The following is a 27,354-nucleotide window of genomic DNA, read 5'->3' as shown; positions in this document are numbered from 1 at the left end:
TACTGTCCTCCCATCATGTGTACCTTACCCCAAGAATTGTCACCCAGCCTCAGAATCCCCAGCCCATTTGTGTGGAAGGGGCCCCAGAGATGGAGGCAGAGAGAATCTGCTCAACGGCATAAATTACATGGAGACAAAACTGCTGCTTAGGTTTTTCCCCTCCACCCCAAGGATGTGGTCCTCTCCACTTCTCCCCCATATTTATTTTCCAAAGACTTACCCGTATCGGGAGCACAGGCCTCATCTGCTTTGGCAGCATTATCTACGTTCTGTATGTTAGAATCTGGGGAACAAAGAGCAGATTTAGATTTGGAGGCCAGCCCATGTCCTCCAGCTTCTCAGAGGGGCAGGTAGGGGACCTTCCGGACCACTTAGGTTACAGCTGTGTCTCTGGGTGGCAGCTAGGTTCATGCTCGCTTATTGAGGTTGTCTGTGTCTCTCCCATTAGAGCTCAAGCTTCAGGATACAGTGACAACACATTACCTTTCTTCTGACACTTCCAGGCTACTCCCAGCCTGGGCACCGGAGCTGAATGTGCTCCAGCCCCGGCCCGACAGTCTTTGAGGAAGGCTCCCTTCTTCCTGCCACACATTAGTCTGCACCTCTCTTCCTCCCATCCTCTCCTCTGATCCCGAGTGGCAGGAATTATGCCCCCCCTTTATTCCTCTTACTGAAAGATCCATCAGACAGGACTTCCTGTGACACCCCATGAGGAAAGGAGTCCTGGTCCCCTGGTCCCGTAGGGAAGGTGCTTTGCTCAGGGAACCCTCTGGGAGTGCAGCCATGGCTGTGGAAAGTGGGTTAGAGTGGCAAAACCCAGCTTCCATGTTGGAGAATAGTAGTCTATGTACCTGGGGCACTGGCCTCGCTGTTGCCGACCTCCTCCTTTGGGTGTTCTGGGGTCTCCTGTCTGGGCTTCTGGCTGAAGGCCAGGAAGAGGTTTGTGCTCAGTGGCTGAGGAAGGTCCACCTCCAGGTATGCCCTCATGAACAGCTTGAAGACATCATAGCTAATTGGCTGAGAAGGAACAAAGAGGGAAAGTCAGTAAAGAGACATGGGCAGTGAGGAGTGAGAGAAGGAAAAGGAATGGGAGTCAGGGGGCTGACAGGTGAGAGAAATGGAAATGGAAACAGAAGAAAGTGCAGTGGTTGGTAGGGGCAGAAATGAAAAGGCCAGGAGGTGACAGAGAAAGGCAGGCACAGGAAGTGCAGTTCGGAGAGGACGTAAAGAAAACATTGGTGGCTGCATGTTGGGGGTTGGTGGAACACAGAACCCCCGGAGGCTTTTGTAACAAGACATAGCCAAGTTTAGGTGGAAAAGGGAGTGATGGCGAGTGAGCGTGGGGAGTGGAGGCTGCAGTGCAGGCTGTGCCTGAGTCTAACTAAGCCCATGTCTCTAATGAGCAGGACTAGGTCAGGGGCTTAGAATGCTGGTTAAGATGAAAAAGGATGTAGTTAAAAACACAATAGAAAGAAATAGCTCTTCTGTGCTATGTCAATTTTCTCCTTATGCTGTGAGCAATGTGATTCCTGGGTATTCAGCTCTCAGAAAATAGGAAAGACCTGGAAGAGAAAAGGACATTACTTTCATAACTGACCTTCCCTGGACAAACCTCAAGATAACAGGGGAGGGTGGGTGTGTGTGGCTCAGATGCTCTCAAAACATATCCCTGTGAAGGATTTAGGCACTGGGAGAAGAGCAGGAAGCCAAGGACAGAAGGTAGAACCAAGAAACATGCCCCACACTGGAACCTCTCCCTGCTGTATCTCTCCCAGTACTGCCTGGCTTCTGGTCCCAGGCTGGGAGCGACCATGCCAGAAAGGGCTGCTGCTGCACTCAGCAAACACTCAACAACACTTTGCAGTGAGTCATCACTGGCTTGTGCTTTGATGGCATCAGATTCTTCATCAAATCAGCAGATGCTCGTGGGAACCATCTGAGAAAGCATTACTCCAAGATGTGCTGTGCGGGCTTTGGTGAACATAGAGCCATGAGAATAAAATCCCTCGCTGGGGGCCTACTTGGCTCTCCCTCTAAAATACTGGTAGCATTTGACCCCTTCTGGAAGCTCTCTTCCAGTCTCTTCTGGAAGCTCTGGGAGTCTTTCCAGAACCTGGAGCTAGCTCGCATGTGTACCATCAGATTTGGGACACTAATCTTGGCCCCGAAAACAAGTGAGGCCCTCCGGACACCACTGGGAACTCACAAGGAACTTTCTACTTAGCCTCAGGCTGGGCTGCTCTCCACACCTCCTTCGCAGAGTGGAGGGAGACTGATTTGGCTAGACAGAGGATAATACAGGCTCTTACTAGTCTGAGGGATCTCGAAGCAAATGGTGGACTCACATTTCTTGTGACAGCTACCAATCTCTCTGTCTCTATCTCTCTGTCTTTTCTGTCCCTGAGTCACTGTGCCTTTGTACTTCATACTCTTTTTGTCCCTCTCTGTCGCTACAGCCTCGTCAGTACAGAATGTCCCTTCCCCATACATCTTCCTCCTTTTCCCCAGTATGCAAGAGCAAAATCTTTTTCACCTACTATTACCCTTGGTTGCACCCTCCCTGACTGATGGCATCTCCCAGCGTCTGCCTCTCTGCCTGAGAGCATGTTAAAGCTACCGGCCTGCCCTTCCCTGCCCCTTCAGATTTCTCCAAACAGACCGCATTAGGATCCTCACTTCCTTAATCCCATTCGGTTTGGATTCCAGCCCCTCTGAACCTGCTCTCTTGAAGGTCACAGATTCAATTGTCTCTTTGTAGATTTTCTCATCTTTGGCTTCTGTGCAGTATTCCATCCTCTTTTCTTCTTGAAACTCTCTCGTCCATGGTGTGGTGCTATTTTGGTTCTCTTTGTTCTCTACTTCGATTTGACTCAATATTTGCTGATGGTAGTGTCATTAATTTATTTTAAAAGGCTCTTTTTGCACTGTTTTTTCCTTTACACTATTTTAATTGAAAAGCACTGTTTTACAATGTAGTTTTCAGTTCCAAAATATCCTGTTAATCTTTTTTGGTTAGCATCAAATTGAAAACTATCAGCATAAAATATTGCCGGAAAATAGACTGTACTAGATAATGTAATAAAAAGAAAGTTCAGTTAAACAAAGCCTAACATAACGCTTTTAAGAAACCAAAGCTGAAAGGTCATCAAACAAGGTCAGTGTGCAATGCAGGAGCTCTCATGACTGGTCTCAGCTCTACCATATTTTCCTCTTTTTTGAACCTTAGCTTCTTCTTCAGCAAATTGTGAGTGCTGGACTAGAAGACCTAAAATTCTAAACTTCTATTAGCTTCCATCCTAAACCAGCTCCTCTTCCTGACCCTGCAGCTCTGTTAATATCAATGACACCGTTATTCTCTCAACATTCCAGGTTCAGCTTTGAACTCCCAGTAGTCTGAGACTAGTTCCTGTCCCTTCCTTCTGTCCACTGTTCTTTGGCAATATCTGTCCTATTCAGTCTATTTGAGTTCTTTGTGTCCATTGCGCATCTGCCATGTTTCTGACAAGGGGACTATTGAAGTTCCCAATGATCCTGGTTTCAGACTTCTGTTTCACGCATCCTATCTGCACCACAGCAATACCTCTCCAAGGCTTCCTTGCCTCCACATCCATTTTATCCTTCCTTGCCAGGTTCATCTTCCCAAAGCACAACTTTGATCTGATTGCTTCCTTACACAAAACATTCTATGGCTTCTAATTGCTCCTGGTAGAGTTGAGATCAGTTGTCTCCAAATTTTTAAAATCATGTACCCCTCCAGAACACTTTTGAGTATGCGTTCCCATTTGTCTGTACTTATAAATTATATATGTATACTACTGTGCTCCTTTATTATACATTATAAAACATACACAAAAATAAAGTAGAAAATAAAAATTAGATGATATAAAAATCAATGTAATCAATGTAAGTAGAGATCTAATATGTAGTGTTTCCATAGTACAATGGATCATCCTGTGCACTCCCTGAGTCCTTTGGGATTCATAGCCCTCCCATAATTCTATTTCAACCTAGATTTGTAGTTACTTCAAGTTCTGAGACCATTCTGGTCTTTTCTCCTATTAGTCCCTGTATGTACTTCCACACTCTGTCTATGATCTCCATTTTTCTCCTGTGTTCCAACCTTCCATGCACTTTATGTGAACTGCTTCCTTCTCTACCTGTTAAAATTGTAGCTATCCTTTAAGGTCCAACCCAGATGCCACCTCCTCCAGGAAGTCTGGTATGATCTCCTGTGCCTGAATTGCTATACTTTCCACCTCGTTTCTTGTTGTGGGACACTCATATCTGATATATATAAATACACACACACACACACACACACACACACATATACACACACTCGTGGTTGTCTGTGACATACCTTAGTTCCGTTACTAGATTTAGAGCTCCCAGAAGATAGAGAAATGTCTCATTTCATCTTTGTACTCCCACACTATCTATCACAGTGTTTCCTGGTAGGTATTTTAATGGGTTTTGAGTTTTTAATTGGTACAGTTGGCAGCCATCAGTTATTCTGTGGTTTGCTCAGTCAACATATATGTACTGAGTATCCTAAGCAGAAGCACAGTGCTGGGCACCACTGAATAGACCAATGAATTAAGCATGAGTCCATGCCTTCAAGGGACTCAGTGATACACACACACATATACACGCACACACATATATATCACTTCAATACCTGTTATATATATATAATTCTAAACAGGGTCAGCAGTGGTGAGTACCATAGGACAAGAACTGAGAAAGTGTTTTGAGACCTTAGAAATAATGATTGAACACATGTCTGACCATTTGTGTGCCTATCCTGGGAAACAAGATGGCATAGAATAAGCCCAGGAACAGCACTCACATCAGAAACGCTCAGTGGGGATTAGATCTCCTCACTGAGGCTCGAGAAGTTCAGTGATTTGCCCCTGCCAGCTAGTGGCAGAGAAAAACAAGCCGCCAGATCTTCTGACTCCTAGTCCAGTGCTCCTGCTACTGTATCTGTCACAGGTCCCAGGGCTGACATCCTGTTCCCTGCCTCTCCCTCTGAACAGCCTAATTTCAGGACGCCAAGAAATGTGACTGCGTTATACTTTCAAGTGATATCTGGGTTATGGGAGAGATTCTTCATGAGCGCAGGCTAGGCTCCGAGAAGCTGCTTAGTAAATGTGTGATGTGTAGCGAGTGGCTGTGTACTAGGTCCAAAGCAGATAACCAACCACTACGAGGCACATGGGCAATTCCCTGAGCCTGGAGTGACATCATTAGCCACTGCTATTGTTCAGGCTCCCCCCTCCCCCGTCCTGCCCCCACCAAACTGCAACTTTTATTCAAGAACTAGCTGGGCAATTGCTATTGTTGCAACCTCTGTAAAAAGTGTGTTCATTCTTACATAGTTCAAGAAGGGACGAGAGCTAGATGGAGAGTTTACCATGCATCAGGCATTTTACATACTTGATCTCTCTCAAATCTCAAAACATCAGTGGGGGCTGGCTTTGGCTCAGCGGTTCCTTTGAGTTAAGACCAATCAAAACAACAGTGGATGGTGGGACTGCTACTGGCATTTTGCGGGTGAAAAAAATTTCCGAGAACATAAATATCTTGCGCATAAAGTCATAGAGCGAGTGGCAGAGCTAGGATTTGTGCTTCGGGGTGTCTAAGGTCTGAGTGCCACCCAGCCACTCTGCTCCCTCTGTTCTGTTGTTCTTGCCCACTTCCTGTCTCTCTTCAGCGGCATTCCACTCTCCAGAGTCACACGGTGCTGAAGGGCAAGGGCATTCTTGTCATGGCCAGATGCAGCCCTGCCAGTCTGCAAACTTGTATTCCTCGCCTTGCTTTGCAAGCAACCTGCCATTTTCCCACGGCCAGCCTGTTTCTCATTGAGACATTTTAGCAGCAGTAAGCCATCAAGCTGGAGAGAAATTAAACCCTAGTTGTTTCCCCAACCCCATGCAGGGATCTTACACCTACTAGAAGCCAGCCACACTGTAACAGAGAATGAAATCAGAGTGACAGAGCTCCCCTGGGACACAGCAGTGCTAGGCATAAAGAGTGGGGGCCAGCAGTGTTCTCATAACAGGCAAGCTGCTCCCTGCTTCTGAAAGCTCCTGTGGCCTTCACACCCTGGGTGGCCTGACCAAATTGTTCCCCTCCCACTTGTTAGACTCAAGGCGGACAGGCTGATTAGCAGACTCCACCAGTCTTTGTTCCTGTGTTTTTGGAGCTGGAGTAGGGGGTATGGGGTGGGGGTGTGTGTGTCAGGGAGCTCTTTGTTGGCTCTGCCATCTTCTCCACATGGCTTCTCCTCAGGAATGTTCTTTGAAATGGTGTATTCTCAATCTTTCTTCTTTTCTGGAAGACTTCCTCCAGCTTCCTTCTCCGGGTGATTGGTGCATTTTATGAAAAGCCCCTCCCAAATGTACCTCAAGGCATGGGCTCTGTGGATTCATTCCCAGTGCCCAGCAGAAAAGGAGTTGACTCAAGGTTTGTTGAAAGGATGATACTATGAATAAATAAGTGGCTAGCTTCTCCTCGGTTAGTCCTGCTAATCAGTCACTTTTCTACAACTAGCCCTCATAAAAGGATCCAGGAGGAAGGAAAAGGGAGTTGAGTTGAAAACTCCTGGGGAACTGGGAGAGAAGGGAAATGATAATAGGCACCATTTTTTCAGTGTCTTGTGAAGTATTAGACACTTTGCAAAAATTTTCTGATTTAATCTATTCATCTTATAACTGCGAGGTCTTTTTATTGTTGTTATTATTGTTGTCTTCAGGTCACAGATGAACAATTGAGGCTCAGAGATGTGAAATACTATTCAAGGCCACATTGCTGGCTGGCAGCAGAGGTAGGGGTCTAATCTAAAACCATGTGAGTCCAGGGTCGTGGCTCTTAAACTTGACCCGGTCAGTAGGAAGTAAGTTCCAGAGGGCAGGAACTGTGCTTCCTCATCTTTATATTTTCTACCATGCCCAGTATAGTGCCTGTATGTTTAGGGAATGTTAGATGAATCGAATTTGAAAGTAGGGGAGGTCTTGCATTCATTTGTTTATTCAACAAATATTTATTGAGGGCCTGCTATGTGTCAAATACTCTTCTGGGCTCTTGGGATACAGCAATGAAAAAAAATATTCTAGTAGGAGAGATAGACAAACATGTAAGTTACATAGTGTAACTATGGTGAGAAGTTAGATGGTGAGAAGTTCTAAGGAGGAAAATAAGGCAGAGCAGGGGGATAGGGAGGGTCTACAAAAAGAAGTGAAAATTTTATATAGAGAATGCAATATTCACTGAGAAGGTGACACTTGGAGGAGGTGAGGGAGTGAACAATGTGGGTATCTGGGGAGGAACATTCCAGGAAAAGGCAAAGCAAGTGCAAAAGTGCTGAGGTAAGAGCGACCTTGGCTTGTTTGACAGCACCAAGGAGGTGAATATGTCTGGAAAAGAATGAGAAGGATAGTAGCAAGGAATGAGGTCAGAGAGTAGGGGGAAGTGCAGATTGTGATGACCTTGACTTTTATTCTGAGTAGGGGATTGGGGGAACCATGAGAGATTGTCGAGCAGAGCAGTCACATGAGCTCACTTAATTTTCATCAGATGCTCAGGGTATGTGCAAAGAATAGACTTTAAATATCAAGAGCAGAAATAGGGAGCCCAATTTAATTTGGGCAAAACATGGCGATGACTCAGGTCAGGGTGGTAGTGAAAGTGGTGAGATGTGGCTGGATTTTGGATATATTTTAAAGGTAGAAGTGGCAGGGTTTGCTGATGAACTGGATGTGGGATGTGAGAAAAAGAGAAAAGTCAACGATGACTCCATAGTTTTAGGTTGAATAACTTGAAAAATGGAGTCGTCATTTACTGAAATGGGGAAGACTGCTGGACAAACAGGTTTTATAAGGGAAGATCAAGGAGCTCAGTGTATGTTAAATTTGAGATGCTTATTGGATTTTTAAGTAGAAATGTCAAGTACAGGGGTAAGAGGAAAAGTAGGAGAGTATAGCGCCCTGAAAGGCAAGTGAAGAAAACGGAGGAGGATTTGAGCAACCACGTTCAACGCTGTTGAATAAAATGGCTATTGAGTTTAGCCACATGGAGGTCCTTGGCTCTGTTGACTTAGTGCTTTCAGTGGAGGAGTAGGGACTACATGCCAATGACAGGGCTTTCAAGAAAGTGGGAAAAAGAGAAATTGGAGGCAATGAGTATAGAAAAACCTTTTGCGCAGCTTTGCTATAAAGGACAGGAGAGAAATGAGGTGATAGCTGAAGGGAGAAGTGGAGTCAGGAGAACATTTTTTAATATAGGAGAAATGTTTATATGTTGATGAGAAAAATCTAATATATAGGAGACAGCTGATGTAACAGAGATAGAGATAGATAAGAGATAGACAATAGATACATAGATAGATATAGATGATGAAAGAAACAAAGAAAGAAAAGTGTTGCTGAAGCAATGCCTGTCAATAGACCAAAAGAGGATGGGATTGAGTGCACAAAGTGGAGGGATTGGACTTAAGAGCATGGAGAGTTCATCCCTCGCTTCAGGAGCAAAGGTACACAGGTGGGTAAGGATGTTATGGAAGATCTCTTCTGATTGTTTGTCTTTTCTCAGTGAAGTAGAAAACACAGTGGTTAACTGAGAATGAGAAGGGGGGGAGGAGTGAGAGATTTGAGGAAAGAGAAGAAGCTATGATGTCGTCTTCTAGGACAGTGAGAAGGTGAATGGCCTTGGGAAACATACAATTCCAGGTAGCACCAATGGCTCCCTTGAGACAGGAGAAACTAGGTTGAGAAGGAAGTTCTTCAAAGTGAGCTAAACTTCTAAGAGGGGAACAAATTATGGTAAAGCCTGGTATATGGTTTTTCTTTAAGGCTTGAAATGGAAATGTTCTTACCTCATGTGAATCATATTGTTTGAGGCTCCCACTCTCATTAAATTCAGCCAAGACGTCCTTTATCTTCTTGGAAGAATCTGGAGAGACATAATCCGCATGTGAAACACTGGTGCACAGCTAATGGGAAATGGGCCAAGGAAATTCTGCCTGTCTGACCTTGGTTATGATGGAGCAGCCCCTCATCCCCGGGACTGTGTGGAGAAATGTCACCCTTATATACGCTTCTGCCCTCTCATTTCTTTTTCTTCAGTACATTCTCTCTCCTGCTGTATGAACTATCTTTCTAAAACACAAATCAAATTAGATCATGTCCCTACTCAAAACAATTCAATGGCTCTCCGTTTCCCAGGATAAAGCCTAGCCCCCTTACCTTGGTAGATAAGAACACAGTGATCTGGCCCATCCCGTTCCTTATCTCTTATCTTAATCTTCCATTCACCCCCACTTTTTAGCCACATCAAACCAGAAATCCCTGAAGGCACTCTGTACTCTTTCATGGAGTCTCTTTTCTGTGTTGCAAACTTCACTCAATTCTCAGTACCCAGCCCAAATAGGAACTGCTTTGTAGAGCCTTTCTACCAGTCAGTTAATGATTCCCTCCCCTGGTTCTCAGGTGACTTGTACATAACTATACTAGCACTTGTCATAATAGCGTTATAATTATTAAATTGTCTTGCTTATCTCCTGCTTCAGTTCTACATTGATAACTGCAACTGGCTAATGAGTCTTTGCATATCATACGGAAAACATTTGAGCGGAAATTTAAAAACATTTAAAGTTTTGTTTAATAAGATTGGTGGGCATTAAGCCCTGTGAGACTCTGTCCTTGGTGCTGAAACACTCAGAGGACTCGTGAAGCATGGTAGTTTAGAAAATTCTGTTTTCCATAGGAAACAATTCAGAAAGTACGGGAGAAGATGGTGGATTCTTTTTGGGAGGAGTTTTATAAGGGAATTGGGAGTCAAGAAAAAGGAGTCAATAACTGTCATTAGAAACACATCCTGAGTGCATCCCGTATAGTACTAACTCTCCAGACATCAGAGAAAACTAGGCTTTCTGTGCTCTTCCTATTTTGCAGTATTGTGGATAATTAAGAGCTTTTCAAGCCCCCTTATTGTAACTATTTAGACATCTGAGCAAAGAGCAATGTAATTAAAAGCTGACGCAGTGTTTCTTGGTGTTCAGGCTCTTTGTACAGAAGGGTATGCTCTCTTAGGCCTACGGAAAGTAGATGTGCTCATGAGCTGGGCTATTTTCCATGGCATTGCTGACTTGGATACAATCAAGGAGAAGTTATAATTATTTCAAGATTGAGACATATTGAAATGCCATAGGAAAATGCTACTGTTGCCTAAAAATGGACATTTCTTTCTGAAATTCAAAACAGATGTGGAAAAACTAATAGCTCAGTGAGATCCAAGCAGCAGATGCCATCAATTTGGGCTGCTTCCATTCAATTCAAAAAACACAGAGGATATAAGATGCTGTAAGGTACTGTTGATGAAGTAGTCTGGAGATGATCTGAATCACTGTGGTAATAATAGCTTCCCCTTATTGAAGACCTTCACTGCACATTCTCATATACTCTCCCTAACAATCTATGCAGGTTTGGTAATATTTTCTTCAGTTTACAGATGAAGAAGCTGAAATTCAGAAAAATTCAGTGACTTGCCTAAGAGTCAGGGTTTTAACTCAGGTCTAGTCTGGCTTAAAAGTTTATATTACTTTCCATTAAGCACTATTCCCTATTTACTTCCTAAACATTTGCTAACACAAAGAAAAATGTAATTAATGCTGTAGCAATGCTATGAAGCTCTAGGAAGGACAGAGTGGGGAAGAAGTAAAACTAGGATGACAGCGGTGTTGGGGTACAGACTGGGATGCCCTATGAAGGAGGTATTACTTCAGCTGGGGTGTAAAGAGAGGGTAAAGGCAGACATGAAGTGGAGAGGGTATTCTTAGAAGGGACAGGGTGAACAAAAATGTGGAAACAGGCACCACAGAGCATTTAAGAAAAGTTAAAACCAGAGAGTTGTTTGGGGCCAGATTTGTGTAGGTCTTGAATGACAAGTTAAGAACATTGATTTGAAATTCTAAAAAGTTTTTGAGTAGTGGAGTAACATAACAAGATCTATGTTTCTAAAGACCACTTTGGAAACAGAATGGAAGAGAGTTCAGAATTAGGTAAAAGCTCAGTTAACATCATACATAAATTATATTCAAATTATTACATGAGCAGCTTAATTAATTAGGGAAACCCCTATATATTTTAGACTTTAATGGGAGATTTTGGCTCAGCCAGAGTAACAAAATTGGGGGGAAAATGCAAATTTGAGAGCATGGGTCTCTCTAGTGTGGCTTCTGCAAGAGTAATATAGAGCTAGCATTTTGAATGAGAAGCAGAGGAGTGATTTCACTTGAATTTATATGCTTTTGATGTCATTGTCGCATTTTGGCGATTCTACAGTTCATCCTAGCAGAAATCTTTTGGTTCTATGTGCTATTGATCTAATCCTATTTAAATTTAAATGTATGAGATATATAGCTATATATCTCTCTATGTACATAGATAAAGATAAATAGCTACACACACAACCCATATATACATGTATATATGTTTACATATATATATATATATACACATATGATACACACATATATTCATCATATGTTCACATTCAAGTAAACAGGTTTTAGAAAGAAGAAATAGAAAAGACATTTATTTTAAAATTTCTGATAACTAGCTTAAAATTAAATAGAAAAACAATGCAAGAAATTGCTGGGTCCTAGATTTCCAGGACTGTTCCTCACCGCACATTTACTTCAATTTGTTTTATGGGTTTTTATGAGCTCATAGCAGCAATGCTTTTCCCTTTTAAAAACGGGAAACAATCGAATTGTCAAATATGATACCCGTTACTTTCTCCTTGGATGTCTTTTCATATTTTATCATAGTAGTTTTCTTCTCAACAGAATTCTGGGCTGGGTTTCTTTTCCCCTGAGGAGTAAAGCAGGTACTGCTCCACTCTGTTGTGTCTTACGGCGGTTAAGAACAATGAAGGGCTTCTTCAGAGGATTTCCTGATCTTACTTCAGGCCCCATTTGTGGGCCCAATAGCACAAGCTCAGTAGAGAACTCCATGTCAGAGCCTGTATCGTAACACCACCACCAGACTCAGAGGAGGTCGAGCTCCATTTCTAAACATCCGAAGCAGGGCTGCGTCCATCATTCTTTGAAATCACTCCTATTTTGTTGAGTGCTTACGAAATGCTAGGCACTGTGCTAACCACCCTATATATTTTAGTTAAATCTCCACAACGACCCTCTACTGTAATAATTATCCCTATTTTAGAGAAGAGGAAACTGAGGTTTATACAATTTAAATGACTCAAGGGCACACAACTAGTGAGGGGGTGACTGATTATTAGCAATCTAAAATTGTGACACAGCAAGTAGATGCACTGGATACACAAACACCGGTAAATCAGAAGACAAGGGCCTTCCTCTATGACAGTGGCTCTCAAACCTGGCTGTATATTAGAATCACCCGAGAAGCCCTCTAACACACTGACACCCAGGGCTCAGCCACCCAGACCAATTAAGTCAGCATCTCTTGGGGAACCCAGGAATCAGTATATTTGAAAGCATCCTGGGGGTTCAAATGTATAGTCAATGTTGAGAACTGATGTTCTATGATAGGATTTTATTGTTAGATATGAAGACCGTCTTAAGCCGCTGAACATATTGGATAATTATTGCAAAAGGAAAAAAAGTGTATAACCCTGCTAAACCTAATAATCACCGTGCTTGGCAGACATTCTCCATTGTTTAAGTGGGAAACACCTAAAGAACTCCGCCCAACAGGTCAACTTATTCAGTTGCTTGGTAAGATAGGGAAACCTTCCGCATGAGCCCACACCTGCAGCACCATCAGTGTGCAGTTTTACCCCAAATCAAGTGTTTCGAAGGCTCTTCTCTGTGACCAAGGTCAACAGCGGTAACAACTACCCAAGGAAGTTTCAATCTAAAATTGTCTCTTTGTGCTTTATGTGCCAAGAATTCTGGGAGCTTAACCGAGCACTTGTTCCTAGTGTTTGAGCAAATTCAAAGCCCTTTTAAGGAGAAAATTTTGCCCTACTCACAGGCAGCTTTGCTGCCATATTTGTGTGGGACGAAATGCCCTCCATCTGAACAAACAGTCAAATAAAGAGCTTCAGTGTTTATATCAGGACATCAGCTATGCTCTCCGAGCTAGAACCCAAAGTTTATGGACCATCTTCTAGTTAAGAACACTGAGTATTTGAGCCCTAGTCAGACCATTAAACTTTGAAATAACTATAAATCAACATTTTCAAAAGTGAATCTGAAAACCAATAGCTGAGAATGAAATTCTAAGATGCATGATAACTCTCCTCAAAGTTTCCTAAAAGCACCAAACTGTAACATGCCTATGAATTGCCTGGGGATCAGGTTTAAATGCAGATTCTGATTCAGTAGGTCTGGGTCAGGGCCTGAGATTCTGCATTTCCAATCAGATCCTTGGTGACGTCAATTATGCAGATCCATGGACCTCATTTGCGATGAGTAGGCCTTAAGAAACATTCCTGATAACTGGGGCTGACTAGTAAGGCTTGCCTGTCACAACACAGAAAAAACAAACAAACAAATAAGCAAACAAACATGAGGATGAGGGTAGAGGAAAATATTCCACAGATTGAGAAGAGCCTAAATGACTCTTAACCCATGGAAGGAAAGACACAGAGAGGGAAGAAAAGTTGGTATATGAGGAAAAAAACCCAAATGAACAAAAAACGTAGATTTTTCCTTTTTCTGATGAAGGCTAGGATGTGTAAGTTTCCTAAGTACTCCAGGAAACCAAGAACACAGTGAGATGCACAAAAGCAAGAGTTTTCCAAGGGTCTTGGAAAGATGGAGGATAATGTCAGAATACAGAAGCCAGGACCAGGAGCACTGCATCAAAAGGCCCACCTTTTCAGCCAGGAGGAATCAGGCCCCAGAGAGGAAAGTGGGGAGCATGTGTCAGAAGTTCCAATTTCATAAGCATCGACACATTCTCCCAGTTACAATTCTTTTCCTGTTCACTGTTTATCCCCAGCATATCATCCATTGTCTGGCATAAAATCAATGTTCAGTAAAGATTGATGAAATAAATGAGAGCTAAAAAAGGGATCAGGCTTGTCTTGCTTGTCTTATATTTCTATGGGCCTAGAGAGAAAAGGTAGACCAACGGTTGTTGACCATGGCTGTGTGTTGGAATCACCTGGGGAGCTTTAAATACTACTGATACCTGAGTCTGATGCCTAAGGATTATGATTAAATGGTCCAAGGGTTCTGTGTGTGTGTGTGTGTGTGTGTGTGTGTGTGTGTGTGTGTGTGTGTATGTGCGGGGGTGGGTGGGGGAAAGGGGTGGAGGTGGGGAGGGCAGGCCATTGGAAGAATTCAAAGCTTCCCAAGTATTTCCAATGTGTCGCCAAGGCTGAGGACCACTGAGGCCCACAAAGTTAACAACTTGGGGGAACTTCTGGAAGTGATAGCTCTGCCAGAGAAGTACATGAGAGATCTGACAATTAAGTTTGCGAACTCATCCTAGAAAAAGTGCTGAATATCACTATGGTCACCTTCAAAGTACTCCCCTTGGGAAGCTATGCACTGATGCCAGCACCTAGTCAGTCCACCCTTCAAAGCAATTTTGGAACTCCTTTTCTGGAATGGCCATCAGAGCGGTCATCGTATAACTCTTGATGTCCTGAATGTCATCAAAATGTCTTTCTTTCAATATTTCCTTTATCTTCAGGTAAAGAAAGAAGTCATTGGGGGTCAGATCAGGTGAATAGGGAGGGTGTTCCCGCACAGTTATTTGTTTACTGGCTAAAAACTCCCTCACAGACAGTGCTGTGTGAGCTGGTGCATTGTCGTGATGCAGGAGCCATGAATTGTTGGCGAAAAGTTCAGGTTGTCCAACTTTCTCATGCAGCTTTTTCAGCACTTCCTTCCAAATAGTAAACTTGGTTAACTGTTTGTCCAGTTGGTACAAATTCATAATAAATAATCCCTCTGATATCAAGAAAGGTCAGCAGCATCGTTGCAACAAGTTCGCCAACTGAATTGTCAGACCTTCATAGAATAAGAGAAAAAGACTTTCCATTGAAGCGGAGGGAATTTGGGCTGATATAAGAAAACCCTCTTTAGGATAAGATTTTCTGATTCATCACAAATGATCGGAATGACTGGTATGGCTTATTTGTGTAAGTAAAATTTGTGTTGCTAGCAAAATTTCCCCTTTTTCTCCAAATAATGTGGCCTCATCAGTCATATCTCCAAGTGAAGGTTGAAGATAGATCACACAACTCAGACTTTTTTGCAACTAAAACAGTGGTCCCCGGACAAGCAGCATCAGCATCATCTGGGAACTTGTTAGAAACACAGAGTATGAAAATTACCCCAGACCTACTCGTTCAGAATCTGCACTTTAACAAGATCTCCAGGAGATTCATCTGCATATTCAAATTTGAGCGCCACTGTGCCCAGAAGCCTCTCCCTATCCATGGATTCTGTGAGTGCTTGTGGGCAGAGTCCCAGTCATTGCTAATGAAAAGAAGGCCACTTGTGCTGTAAGAGAATTGGGCGAGAAAGAATTGTGGTTATCCCTTCCAAGATGGAAGCAAGTGGACGTGACTCTTTATGGGCCCAGGACTCCATTAACATTTGATTAACTCTCACCCTAGTGGCCAATATAAACAGCAAAGTTTCAAGGAAGCTTACTTAGTTCTACAAATCAGCCCTTAAACATTTTATCTGACTCCCATGCTGACACTGACAGGTTTGAATTGTGAGCTGTAAATTACATACATCTTAAAGTGAGAAACTTTGCCTTAATCTGATTCTAATGAAATATACTTCTGAATAACACAATTTACTGATTCATTTTCTTTAAATGTATTTAAAATTTTGCTCTATTATGATTTAATTGATGTATATATATAAAAGATATATCATATATATATATGATATATCTTTTATATATATATAAAATGCATGGTTGAGGGTTGAGCTCCAATCGATACTTTTTGTTTAATTTGTTGCAACTGAACTGAAGCCAATTGAATCTAATCTGGAATTGAGAACCTTGCTTCTAATTCTTATTCTGCCACTGACCTCCTGTGTCACCCTGGGCAAGTCACTGAGCTCTTCTGGACTCATGTTCTCATTTGTAAAATGGATAGGATTTGCATTTGGTGATAGCTAAGATCTCTCCCAGCTTTAAAAAGTCTACAGAATCAAGGCAACCGTTAGCTGGTGTAGGAAATGTTTGGTTTATTTCTTAGAGAATTAAAAGTCAAAATTGATGCTTTATCATTTTCTTTTTCTTTTCTGAATAAGCTGATAGTTTTTGTTTTTGATAAATCATGGATAAAAACCTCCCCCAAAATATCAGGATTAGAAGGACAATAAGCCAATTATATCTCTGCTCGAAGCTGTGAAGGGGATGGTCAGTAGGAGCAATTTCCACACCCTCATGGCCCCGAGATTGAAAAGAAACCTGTTTAAACATAGAACCTAAGTATTGGAAGGGCTAATGAAGGTCATTTAATCAACTGGACATCTGATGCTCTAATCTCCCATACAGTGTCTCAGACAAATCTGCCCCAGCTGTGAGTTCTAGGGAAAGGTAACTCAGTTGCTTTTAAGTCAATTCTGTGTCACTTTGGGCAGGTTTGACAATTAGGAATTAATGTATTAGTATGTCTTACTTTAAAGTCTTTCTTCCAATGATTTCCTCTCATTAGTCCTAGGGCTACTTCTTGAAGCCATTCAAAATTAGCTTAACACACCTCTTCCCCACAATAGCACTATAGCTATTTTAATACAACTAGTGTTCCTTCATCTTTCCCTGAGTCTTCCCTTCTCCAATAAATATGCATTGTATTTTCAGCCACTTCAGGCTGTGAGGCCCCTCAGCATGCTGGTGGCCCTTCTCAAACAAGTTCTGGTTTGTCCATATCCATGGCAAACCGTGGTGCCCACATAAATTCAGTTCGCTAGAGAGGGCTGATCAAGGTAGGAGAGAATGGATATCAGCTTGCTTTACTAGACACTATGAGTCTATTAATACATCCTAAGATCACAATCAGTGGTTTGGTTAAACAAAATAATGTATATGTATTCTAAAGAAATCTCTGCAACCACCAAAAACCATGCTTCTGAATATTACTGCATGATCTGGGAACACACGATATATGGTGTGCGAGGAAGTGTCCAAAGATGGCTGTCCTCAGTCTTCCCCCGCCCTGTGTGAGTCCATTCCCATGAGATGTGGAGTCCATTCCTCCACCCCACGGAATCTGGGCCAGGCCTGGGACTGCTTTGGCCTATGGAATGTGGAGAAAATTCCGTGGCAGTTCCTCTGAGCCCAGGTGTCTAAAAGGCCTGGAAGCTGCTGCTTTTATGCTCTTGGAGCCCCAAGCCACATGTAAGAAGTCAAGGCTACCCTGCTGGAAAGAGGCCAACATAGAGAGGTCCCGGGAGATAAGAAAGTGCTTGCAGAAAGAGGCCGCGTGGAGCCACTGAGGACCACTGAAGCACCAGCATGTGAGTGAATAAGCCATGCTGGATGATATGAGGCACCCCATCTAAAGCCCCAAACACTGTGCAGCAATGACCAGCCATTTCTGCTCTGCTCTGTCCAGATTCCTGAGCTACAGAATCATGGGGAAAAAAACAAAATGGTTGTGTTAGCCCAACAAGTTTTGAAGTTGTTTTAATGCAGCAATAGATAACTGAAACATATTGATAGGGTGAAGAAAACAGCATGCAAATAGCTAGATAGATAGATAGATAGACATATATATATATGTATTTATACACAAATACACTAGTAGTGGTTATCACTGAGAGATAGGATTATGGATAGCTTTAAATTTCATCTTTCAGTTTTTCAAAAATTTTACACTTGTTTTTATGTTGTAACAAAAAGTTTCTTAATATCACATCATCATCTTTTTTGAGAAGTATTTTACACTATTGATTCACATTAAGCTTACTGTCAACTATGTGTGTGTGTAAATATATATGTATATATACATATATATATATACATATATATATACATATATATATATATATATGTATATATATATATAAATTAAATACATGTCTCCAAGGGCTTAACATGGCTTCTCCCACAATAGAAGGCCACCAGAGAAAGTATAGGGTTTATGCTATATAAACAGAACACACCAAGAGCCTCTTACCTTGAAATTCTTGGCCTCGCCTACCAGGTAACCCCTCTGGGGAAAGTTATCAATTCTCAGGCTGTACATTTCAGTTATTCCACTACTGTAAAGCTCCTGTTTATGTGGTTATGGAAGAGCAGTTGCTATGGCAATGCAATCTGAGTCAATACCAGAATGTGTCTAAAATTGGTATAAGTGCCTTTTACAGGGTTTCCTCTGAGGATTAATCATTTTCTAAGAATTGTATCTTTTTTCCCTCTCCTGTTAGAATAATGATGCCAGAGTACCACATCCAGTCCTAGGACATGGACAAAATGAGGACAGGTCAGAGAAGGAAAAGCTGAGACCCAAACCACAAGGGAGTCATTTCCTACCACATACGTTGGCTTCTTTTCATCTGTTTCTGCCTCTTGGATGGCATAGTCACTTTTGGACTCCTCTATCCCTTAGTTGCCTCGACCTGGTACTCTTTGTTCCCTAGTTGTCTTGCTAGTTCTTCTCTCTGTGTCTTCTACTGACTCCTTTTCGTTCTCTGACTCCCAACTGTAGGCATACAATAAGTCCCATTCTTTATCCTCTCATTTCTCTCCTCATATTCCTGCTCTCTGAAGAGCCTTCATTCTTATTTTTTTTCTTCCCTGCTGTCTCCACACAAAGATTCCTAAATCAAAGCTGTAGCCTAATGCCTCATTCCCACCCCCACCCTACCACCTACCCTTCCAGGGCCCATAGGACGTCCCACTCAGAAAGCAGCATCCCCCAGGATGGGGTCCTACCTACATTTCCACTTTGTGCCCTGACTCCCCCCACACCACCAGGAGCTCTAGGATCCAAGCCTGGGAAATGCTTGCAGTTCTCAGAAGCTCCTTTGATAACTTTCTCATCTCCCTGCTTTGCCCAAGCCATGTTCTCTGCCTGGAATGGCCACCCCTTCCTCCTTCCTACTAGTTAGTGTTTCTGGAGTCCGGAAACAACACCTGCATCGGGAAGTCTCCCGCTAGCCTGGACTAGGTCTCATCTTTCATGCTTCCCACTGCTTAGCACCTGTCATACTGAACATTTTTGTCTGAGTTCTATCTGTCTTTCCCCACTGGACTGTGAGCTCTTTAGGGCAGGATCGTCTCTCATTCATTGCTGGTTCCCTGGAGCCTACCACACACGAATGCATAAGTGGATGTGTCATCACCATCTCAAAATCAACATTCGAAAACCATCCCCATCAGCCCTGCATCCTAATGTTACCATTTTCCAGATTCACAGGCTTTGAGGTATCTTTGCTGGCTTCCTTTTGTTCCATAAGTTTTGATGATACTTCTACCGCAATTTCCCACAATTTAGCATTTGTTCATTGCCACATTCACCATCTTAATTAGCTCTGTTCCTCAGCTCAGACTAAATTTCGTACAAAAGATTCTGCGTGACACCTGGCAACTTCTTTATCCAGGCCACCCTGCACATAGCCACCATGTTCATGGCTCTAAATTTTGCCACTTTAGTCCAAAGGCCATACCTTGACATGCAGGACCCAGGACTTCCTGCTATCCCGTCCTTCCTGTTCTCCTCCCTCCCCCCCTGCTCCTCCTCTCCTTATGGCCCAGAAGTTCTTGTTACCACTCCACTCTTACCCCTCCCTTTGTGCCCCTCTACCGTTGCTTCCATTGTTTTTACCACCACCCCCACCATCTACTAGTCACATTTAAAATTCTTTCCTTCATAGAGTTCACACAGCTGAATCCTCTGTTAACAGTTAAGTTGTATTCCCCTCTCCCCCAAATTATGTTGAAGTTCTAACCCCCAGTCCCTCAGAATGTGATCTTATTTGGAAACAGTATCATTGCAGATATAATCAGCTAAGATGAGATCATGTTAGAGCAGCATGGGTCAATCGAATACGACTGTCCATATAAAAAGGGAAATTTGGACATTGAAACACCGTCAAAGGGAGAACGTCCTGTGAAGAGACAAAGGGAGAAGACAGCCAAGGAGGCAGGCCTGGAGCAGAGCTCTCTCACAGCCCTCAGACGGAACTAGCCCTGCTGTTACCTTGATTTTGGACTTCCAGCCTCCAGAACGGTGAGACACTTTCTAAGCCACCCAGGTTGTGCTACTTTGTCACAGTAGCTTAGCAAACTAATACATGTTCCCACATCCATTTCCCCCAGCTTTAAATTCCCTTCACTTTACGTGCCCAGTTTAGCCCACTCTGTCGGGGCTGCCTGCCTGCTGCCTTAAACCTGTTCTCCACTGCTCTCGCAAGCACATTTCTGACTCCCTAACAAGATTCTGATTCCTCAAGGGCAAGCCTTTGCTTCGTGCTTCTTTTTCATTTCTGACAGGGCCTGGTACTTTGCTGACCTGCAGAGCAGGCTGAATTAAATGGAGTTTACCAGGAAGGTGATTCCCTGTGCCTTGTTAGTACATGACAGTTTCTCTAAACCCACTGAGGTCAGACAAGAAGCCACCAGCTCCAGAGTACTAGAACAGAGACTGACCAGTGGCCTTGGGGACCCTGTTGACCATGGGGTGTTAGGTCTTGGGGGCAAACCACAGGGAGATATCATCTAGTCCAACCCTCTAATTTTGCAGAAGAGGGTACTGAGGCCCCGGGAGTTAAAATATGTCAAATCACAGAAAGCAAGAGCCAGAGCTAGCAGTGGGCCTGATTTCCTGACTCCCAGACCAGTGCTGTAAGGGCTGCCTGTCTTGTGGGAGGAGGACAGGCTCATGAAAAGGCGTTTGCAGGACAATTTGGGCTAGATCTGTATGGCAGGTCAACATGCTACAGGCCTAGTGATTTACAAAAGCACCAGTACAGTTAATGTGAAGGGAGAGATAATTGGAACAAAGGGGTGGGAGCAGCAGTGCGGGTGAGAGCTCTGTAAGCCAAAGGGTTCTGTGAGAAGTCGGTGCCACTGCAGTCACGATGGCCGCTGTGGTGCAGAATGCAGCGGTCAGTTGGTGCTCTACCACAGCCTAGGGCAATTCCTATCACGAGTCAATCTTAGGAGTGGCCTGTGGGGGGCACACCTGTGTGCCCGCCTGTGAACGTGGTGTTGCTACCACTATGCACTGAAATTGTTCCTGAGAGCAACTCATGAAACCAAGAGTCCCATTCAAAAGCCCAGGCTTTTCCAGAACAAAGTCAAGAAAGAGACATATATCAGAATTCTGATCTTACGGAAAAGAGGCATTTAGTCCAAACACAAGAGTATATTAGAGCAAATGATTGAATAACAATGTAACCACGCAGCCTGCAGCCCTTCAAAAATTATGCTATAAAGAGGTTTTGATGACCTGAGAAAATACTTATGATATTAGGTCAGGTGGAAAAATGCAGGCTTAGAAAAAAAGGTATATTCAGGAACTCAGCCATGTAAAGCAATATGCGCAGGAGGCGAGGGTTCCAAAATGTTCACAGTGCGTGGCTGTGATTTTTAACCTACTCTTTATATTTTCCTCCTGGATATTCCAAATTTCTATGCTGAGCATTTAAAGAGTGTAATTGTGTTTTTATATTTAAGACACTAATTCTGTGTATATGAGAAAATATTATAAGCTGTTACGCCTGACCTCATTCTCTGGCTTTTCAGTGATTACACTGCTCTGCAATGCAGAAATGCATTCCTCAACCAAAAGGAAAGCCCATTCCAGATGGGTCAATCCATTTACTCACATTCTGAATATTTCTGGAGTTGGTCAAATTCTTCTGGAGTAAGGGAGACCCAGCGTTCTTCACTCATCTTTACACTGGGTATGAGCGTTGGAGGCCAGGGATGCAGTTTTGTTCACCAGGGTGAAGCTGTGCCCCAGAACAGGGCCTGGCTCATTGCCGGTATGCGATGGACACACCCACCAGGACACTTCTCGAGGCCCCAAGTGTCTATGGCAGCAGCAGGCACCTTTCAGCAGATGAGAGAAGACCTTTGCTATTCCTCAGGCAACATCATTCTATGTGTAGTGAAGGTAAATTCAGAAATCCTTGCTCTTCCTGAGCTGTAGTAGAAAAGACATTGTGGAAAAAAGTGTTAGGACACACATGTCATCTTTTCTTATTAATAAAAATCCTCAAATTTTCTTTGCTGAAAGATTTATAGAAGGCAATGTTTCTCAAGGGAGGGATATTTCCTCAGGGAAGTCTGAAGGGGACATAGAGGCCAGCACAACTCCAGACAGGTGTCTGAGTGGGGTGGGGATGGGTGACCCGTACGAATAGGTGGCCATACTCCTAAACACTGGGAAATTGTAAATGTCTCCTATGAGAGGTGGTAGTAGAGGCACCTAAGGGCATCCTCAAGGCATGAAAATGCCTCAGGCTGTTGGATGCCTCATCTGTAAGCACAAGAACAGTAGCCTATGTGGGGTGATTTGAAAGATGAGCCACTCTCTCCTCTACTGGTTTCTGAATTCCGCCATTAGAGCTGCTTACTTTCCCCTGATGAGTCACTCTGGAAATTCAAATACCACCCCCCCCTCAACGCTCCAAGGCTGGCTAACTTCCTAGTGACTAAAGCAGTTCTCTTTCCTCTCAGAATCATAAAAAAGTGATTAGATGGCAGGCCTGTGGGCTCCAGTGTGGAGGGTCCTGAGGGAGGAAAAGGGGATGGATTAGGACACTTAACATCGTTTTCTTTGAGCCTCTCCTAGCACAGTGGCTCTGTCAGTCATGCCATCAGTCATTAAATCAGTTCAGTGGGTCGTAAACTTAATGTGGTGGGCCAATACCAGCACTTAAAAACACAAAATAGCATGGGCTACAATGGAATGGAATGAAGTGGAATTGAAAATAAGAGTGCATCTCCTTTCAGTTATATATACATATGTATACTGATCATAATGTAAAATGTATTTCTTATTCTGGGTTGAGGTGAAGAAAAATGTTGGGAAGCAATCAATTTAATAGGAAGAGATATAAAGACCGATGTTACCAAAGAACAAGCCCAGTTTCAATACAACAGGATTCATCGTGGAGAGCCAGCCTTTAAGGCAAGTCTGGGGAGCTTGGAGCATATGGAATGGCAGAGGGGCTGGAAGAGACAACCCAGTGAGGAGGCAGATTTGGACAGTTCTTTGCAGTGTATAGACTGGGCGGGTGGGGACCTGGAAGGCTGAATGAGAGCTGAGGGAAAATGCTAGAGAGACATTTGGGCTCTGGAAGGAAGACCTTCCACCAATCAGAGCTCTCCAGCAGTAGGTGGGAATGCCTGGCAAGAGAATGAGATGCCTGAATCCCTGGGAACATCCAAGTTCTGGTTTCTCTCCTTAAAAAGTCCAATTCTCTCCTGAATCCACAGGCCAACTGGATTCTGCCCCTTGGCTCCGGCTGTTGCCAAGGATCCCAGTGACTAATTGTCAAATCTAACGGGCACCTTGTAGGCCTCCCTTACTTCATTTGCTCTCTCTGAAGCCTTTGCCATGACAGAAAACAACTCTCTTGAGACTTATCTTTCTTAGTGTTAGTCCACAGTCTCCTTCCGCCTCTCCTTTTGCCATCATTAAATAGTGATGTTTCCAGAATCCTATCCTGAGCCCTCTCCTCAGTCTACATCCCTTCTCTGAGGGCTCTTATCCACTTCCACAGCTTCAATGACTGCCAGGCATGCTGTTCCAGCACTGAGCTCTTGCCTCAACCCAGATCTGAATATCTAACTGTCACTGTGACTCCCTTATATGTCCCAAACTACCCCAAACTGGCACCTTCCCATACCCTCAAACTGCCTCTCCTCTGCATTCTGGGTGTGCCCTGAGAGGAGCCAATACTTGGGCCAGAAGCCTGAGGCTCACCCTGAGCACCTCCCCCTTTCTCTTCTGCCAAATTCAAGCACCAGTCCTAGACTGTGTCCATTGCGTGTTCCATCCTCTCCATCACACCAGTTCATCAACTCAGACCTTCATTCTTCTCTCACCTGGTCTCTGACAACAGCCTCCTGCTGTTCCCCCTTCCTTGGGTTTTGCTCTCCTCCCTTTGGTTCATTCTAAATTGCCAGCCAGATCATATTTCTCTTGGTAATAAAACTCTTCACTGATTCCTATTGCCTATAGAATAAGATGGAATCTTCTTTCCATGATACACAAAGTCTTTATGATCTGGCCTCTGATTGTCAATTCAGTCACAAAGAAAGGGTGAACTTTAAAAACATTTTCCATCATACTGGGGAATTCAACATTATAACTGGTATTACCACTGCTGCCAGACACTTATTTTACCCTGTGCTGTATGCTTTACTTATATATATAATTTAGTCCTCATGACAACCATGTAAAGTAAGCATTCTCTTCCCTATTTTTAGATGAGAAAAATGAGGCAAGATGTTTAGTGGATATAGTAAGGAGAAAGAGGGAACCTTCAAAGTTTTTGGATAAGAATACCTCTCTGGAGATCCAGTCAAGATGGTGGAGTAGGTTAACACTGTGATTACCTCCTCTCAAAACCATTTCAAAATTACAGCTAAACTGCAGCACAACAATCATTGACAATCACCTGAAGTCTAGCTGAACTGAAGCTCTACAACTAAGGACATACAGAAGAAGCCACCTTGAGACTGGTAGGAGGGAAGGAGACGTGGAACAGGCTGGTTCCACACTCACGTTTGACCATTAAAAATAGGGAGGGATACCTTGGCTGTAGAGGTCCCCTACACCGCCAAGAGAAGCAAGGGGTCACAGCCTCACACCAGGCTCCCCAGCCTAGGGTTTCAGTGTTGGGGAGAGAAGTCCCCATAAATTCTAGCTCTGAAAACCAGCAGAGACTGTGTGAGACCAGGACAGCTGCTAGTCCCAGACACTCCTCTTAAAGGAGCTGCTCAGACTTACTCACTGATGGACTCACTTGCTCTGAGCTCCAGCACTGGGGCGGCAGCTTGAAAGGTGCCAGGGTCGTATGAGGAGGAACTGAATTGTCTGGCTTCAGTGCAAGGGCCAGAGGGGCAACTTTCTCCAGGACAAAGGAGCTGGAGGAAGCCATTGTTTCTTTGTTGAGCCCTCCCTTGCCCTGGCATAAATGCAGGCAGTCTCCATATCTGAGTCTCCATCAATCTGGCTAACACCATTTGTTCTCCCTGATTCCTGGCTTCAACCAACTTTCAAGCCCACCTAAGCTGTTTCCAGTGGCTTTTCTGTACAATAGTCTGCCTTGGCTCATGTTGCAGACTTTCCAAAAATCTCTCAAAGGTTCACAAAACCCTAAGAAGCAGCATCTGGCTTCAGCGTGTCCTATACTTCTGGCTGAGCAGCCCTAAGCCAGGCACTAGCAACAGTCAGCCTTGGTTTGTGGCTTGGGTTTACAAGGCACCTCCAAGCCCAGTATGTGTGGTGGCCATCTGTGGATTGCTTTGTGCCAGGTAGCCCCAAGCAGGGCATAAGCTGTGGCTGAACTTGGCCTGAGACCTCAGAGCTGGCATGCCCAGTGGTCAGCTTTGAACTCAGCCTGAGAAACACCTGGCCACCTCTGGGGATGACACACCCAAAGGACACACTGGACAGGCACCAGACCCCTGCTAAAGCGAGTCCTGCTCCATAGGGTCAGCCCCAGCACAACAGCTCCTCAGATTGTAGTTACTGCCAGTCTTCACAATGAATCAGCCCAAGGGTCAATCCCTCCTCTTTACATGCAAACAGTAACTAAGGATCAACTACAAGAGGAGGGCACACACAACCTACACAAGGGACACACCTGGAATACCCAACTCAGGTGACAAGGAAGGTTGTGTCACTGAAACCCACAGTACACCTACTATATAAGACCACTCTACTAAACTGGGAGACATAGACAGAAACTAACCCAGGCAGCCAAAATGGAGAGACAAAAAAACATGTCTCAGATGAAAAAACAAAACAAAGCTTCAGAAAAAGAACCAAACAAAATGAAGAAAAGCAATCTCCCAGATGCAGAGTTCAAAACACTGGTTATAAGGATGCTCAATGAACCCAGGGAGAACTTCAACAAAGAGATATGAAACATAAAAATAAAGATAGAAAACATAAAAAAGAACCAGTCAGAAATAAAAATGCAATAACTGAAATGAAGAATACATAGAGGGAATCAACAGTAGATTAGCTGAAGCAGAAGACTGTGATTTAGAAGTGATTTAGAATATAAGGTAGCAAAAAATACCCAAACAGAACAGCAAAACAAACAAACAAACCAGAATAAAAAAAATGCAAGTAGTTTAAGGGGCCTCTGAGACAACATCAAACATACCAACATTTGCATCATTGGGGTAGCAGAAACAGAAGAGAGAGAGAGTAAAGAATTGAAAGCCTATTGGAAGAAATAATGAAAGAAAACTTCCCTAACCTGGTGAAAGAAATAAATATGCAAGCCCAGGAAGCTCAGAGTGTCCCAAACAAGATGAACCAAAGAGGCCCATATCAAGACATCATTATTCAAATGCCAAAGGTTAAAGAGAAAGAGAAAACCTTAAAAGGAACAAGAGAGAAGCAATTAGTTACCCATAAGGGAGCTCACATAAGACTGTCAGCTGATTTCTACGTAGAAACTTTGCAGGCCAGGAGAGATTGGCAGAAAATATTCAAAGTGATGAAAAGCAAGGACTACAACCAAGATTACTCTACCCAGCAAAGCAATCATTTAGAATAGATACCAGATAAAGAGGTTCCTGGAGAGCAAAAAGCTAAAGGAGTTCATCAACACCAAACCAGAATAATAAGGAATGTTAGAGGGACTTCTTTAAGACATACACACAAAACACACAAACACACACAAACACATCAAAAGTATGAAATAAAATGGCAATAACTACATATCTATCAACAATTACTTTCAATGTAAATGGATTAAATGCTCCAATCAAAAGATAGGATGGCTGAATAAATAAGAAAACAAGACTCTTACATATGCTACCTGCAAGTGACTCACTTCAGATAAAAAAATATTTCATGAAAATGGAAACAAACAAAAAAGCTGGGGTAGTAATACTTACACCAAACAAAACAGATGTTAAAGGCTACAAAAAAAGACAAAGAAGGACCCAGTAATCCCACTTCAGGGTATTTATCCAAAGAAATCCAAAACACTGCATCCATATGTTCATTACACCATTGTTTACAATGTCCAAGATGTGGAAGCAGCCTCCACAATGGAATATACAATGGAATATTGCTTGGCCAGGGAAGGGAATGGGTTCTTGCCATCTGTGGTGGCATGGATGGACCTGTAGGGTATTGTGCTGAGTGGAGTAGGTCAGACAGAGAAAGACAGATGCAATG

General features: G+C 43.3%; 1 protein-coding gene across 8 annotated transcripts in view; it reads right to left on the bottom strand.

Annotated features, from left to right (window-relative positions):
- DGKG (diacylglycerol kinase gamma) overlaps window positions 1-27,354 on the bottom strand; it is a 196,384-nt gene that overhangs the window by 139,510 nt on the left and 29,520 nt on the right. For all 8 annotated transcript variants that reach the window (XM_033128571.1, XM_033128563.1, XM_033128577.1 and 5 more), the window contains exons 2-5: window positions 21,803-22,122; window positions 8,876-8,952; window positions 852-1,017; window positions 221-283 (exon numbers count right to left, since the gene is read on the bottom strand). In XM_033128571.1, coding sequence (XP_032984462.1) covers window positions 221-283; window positions 852-1,017; window positions 8,876-8,952; window positions 21,803-21,869 — 373 coding nt within the window. In that variant the 5' untranslated portion in view covers window positions 21,870-22,122. The remainder of the gene's footprint in view (window positions 1-220; window positions 284-851; window positions 1,018-8,875; window positions 8,953-21,802; window positions 22,123-27,354) is intronic.

The sequence above is a fragment of the Rhinolophus ferrumequinum genome, chromosome 2, assembly GCF_004115265.2.
Source record: "Rhinolophus ferrumequinum isolate MPI-CBG mRhiFer1 chromosome 2, mRhiFer1_v1.p, whole genome shotgun sequence".
Lineage (NCBI taxonomy): Eukaryota > Metazoa > Chordata > Mammalia > Chiroptera > Rhinolophidae > Rhinolophus > Rhinolophus ferrumequinum.
The sequence above is the reverse complement of the archived record's forward strand: the minus strand, read 5'-3'. Positions and strand labels throughout refer to the sequence as shown.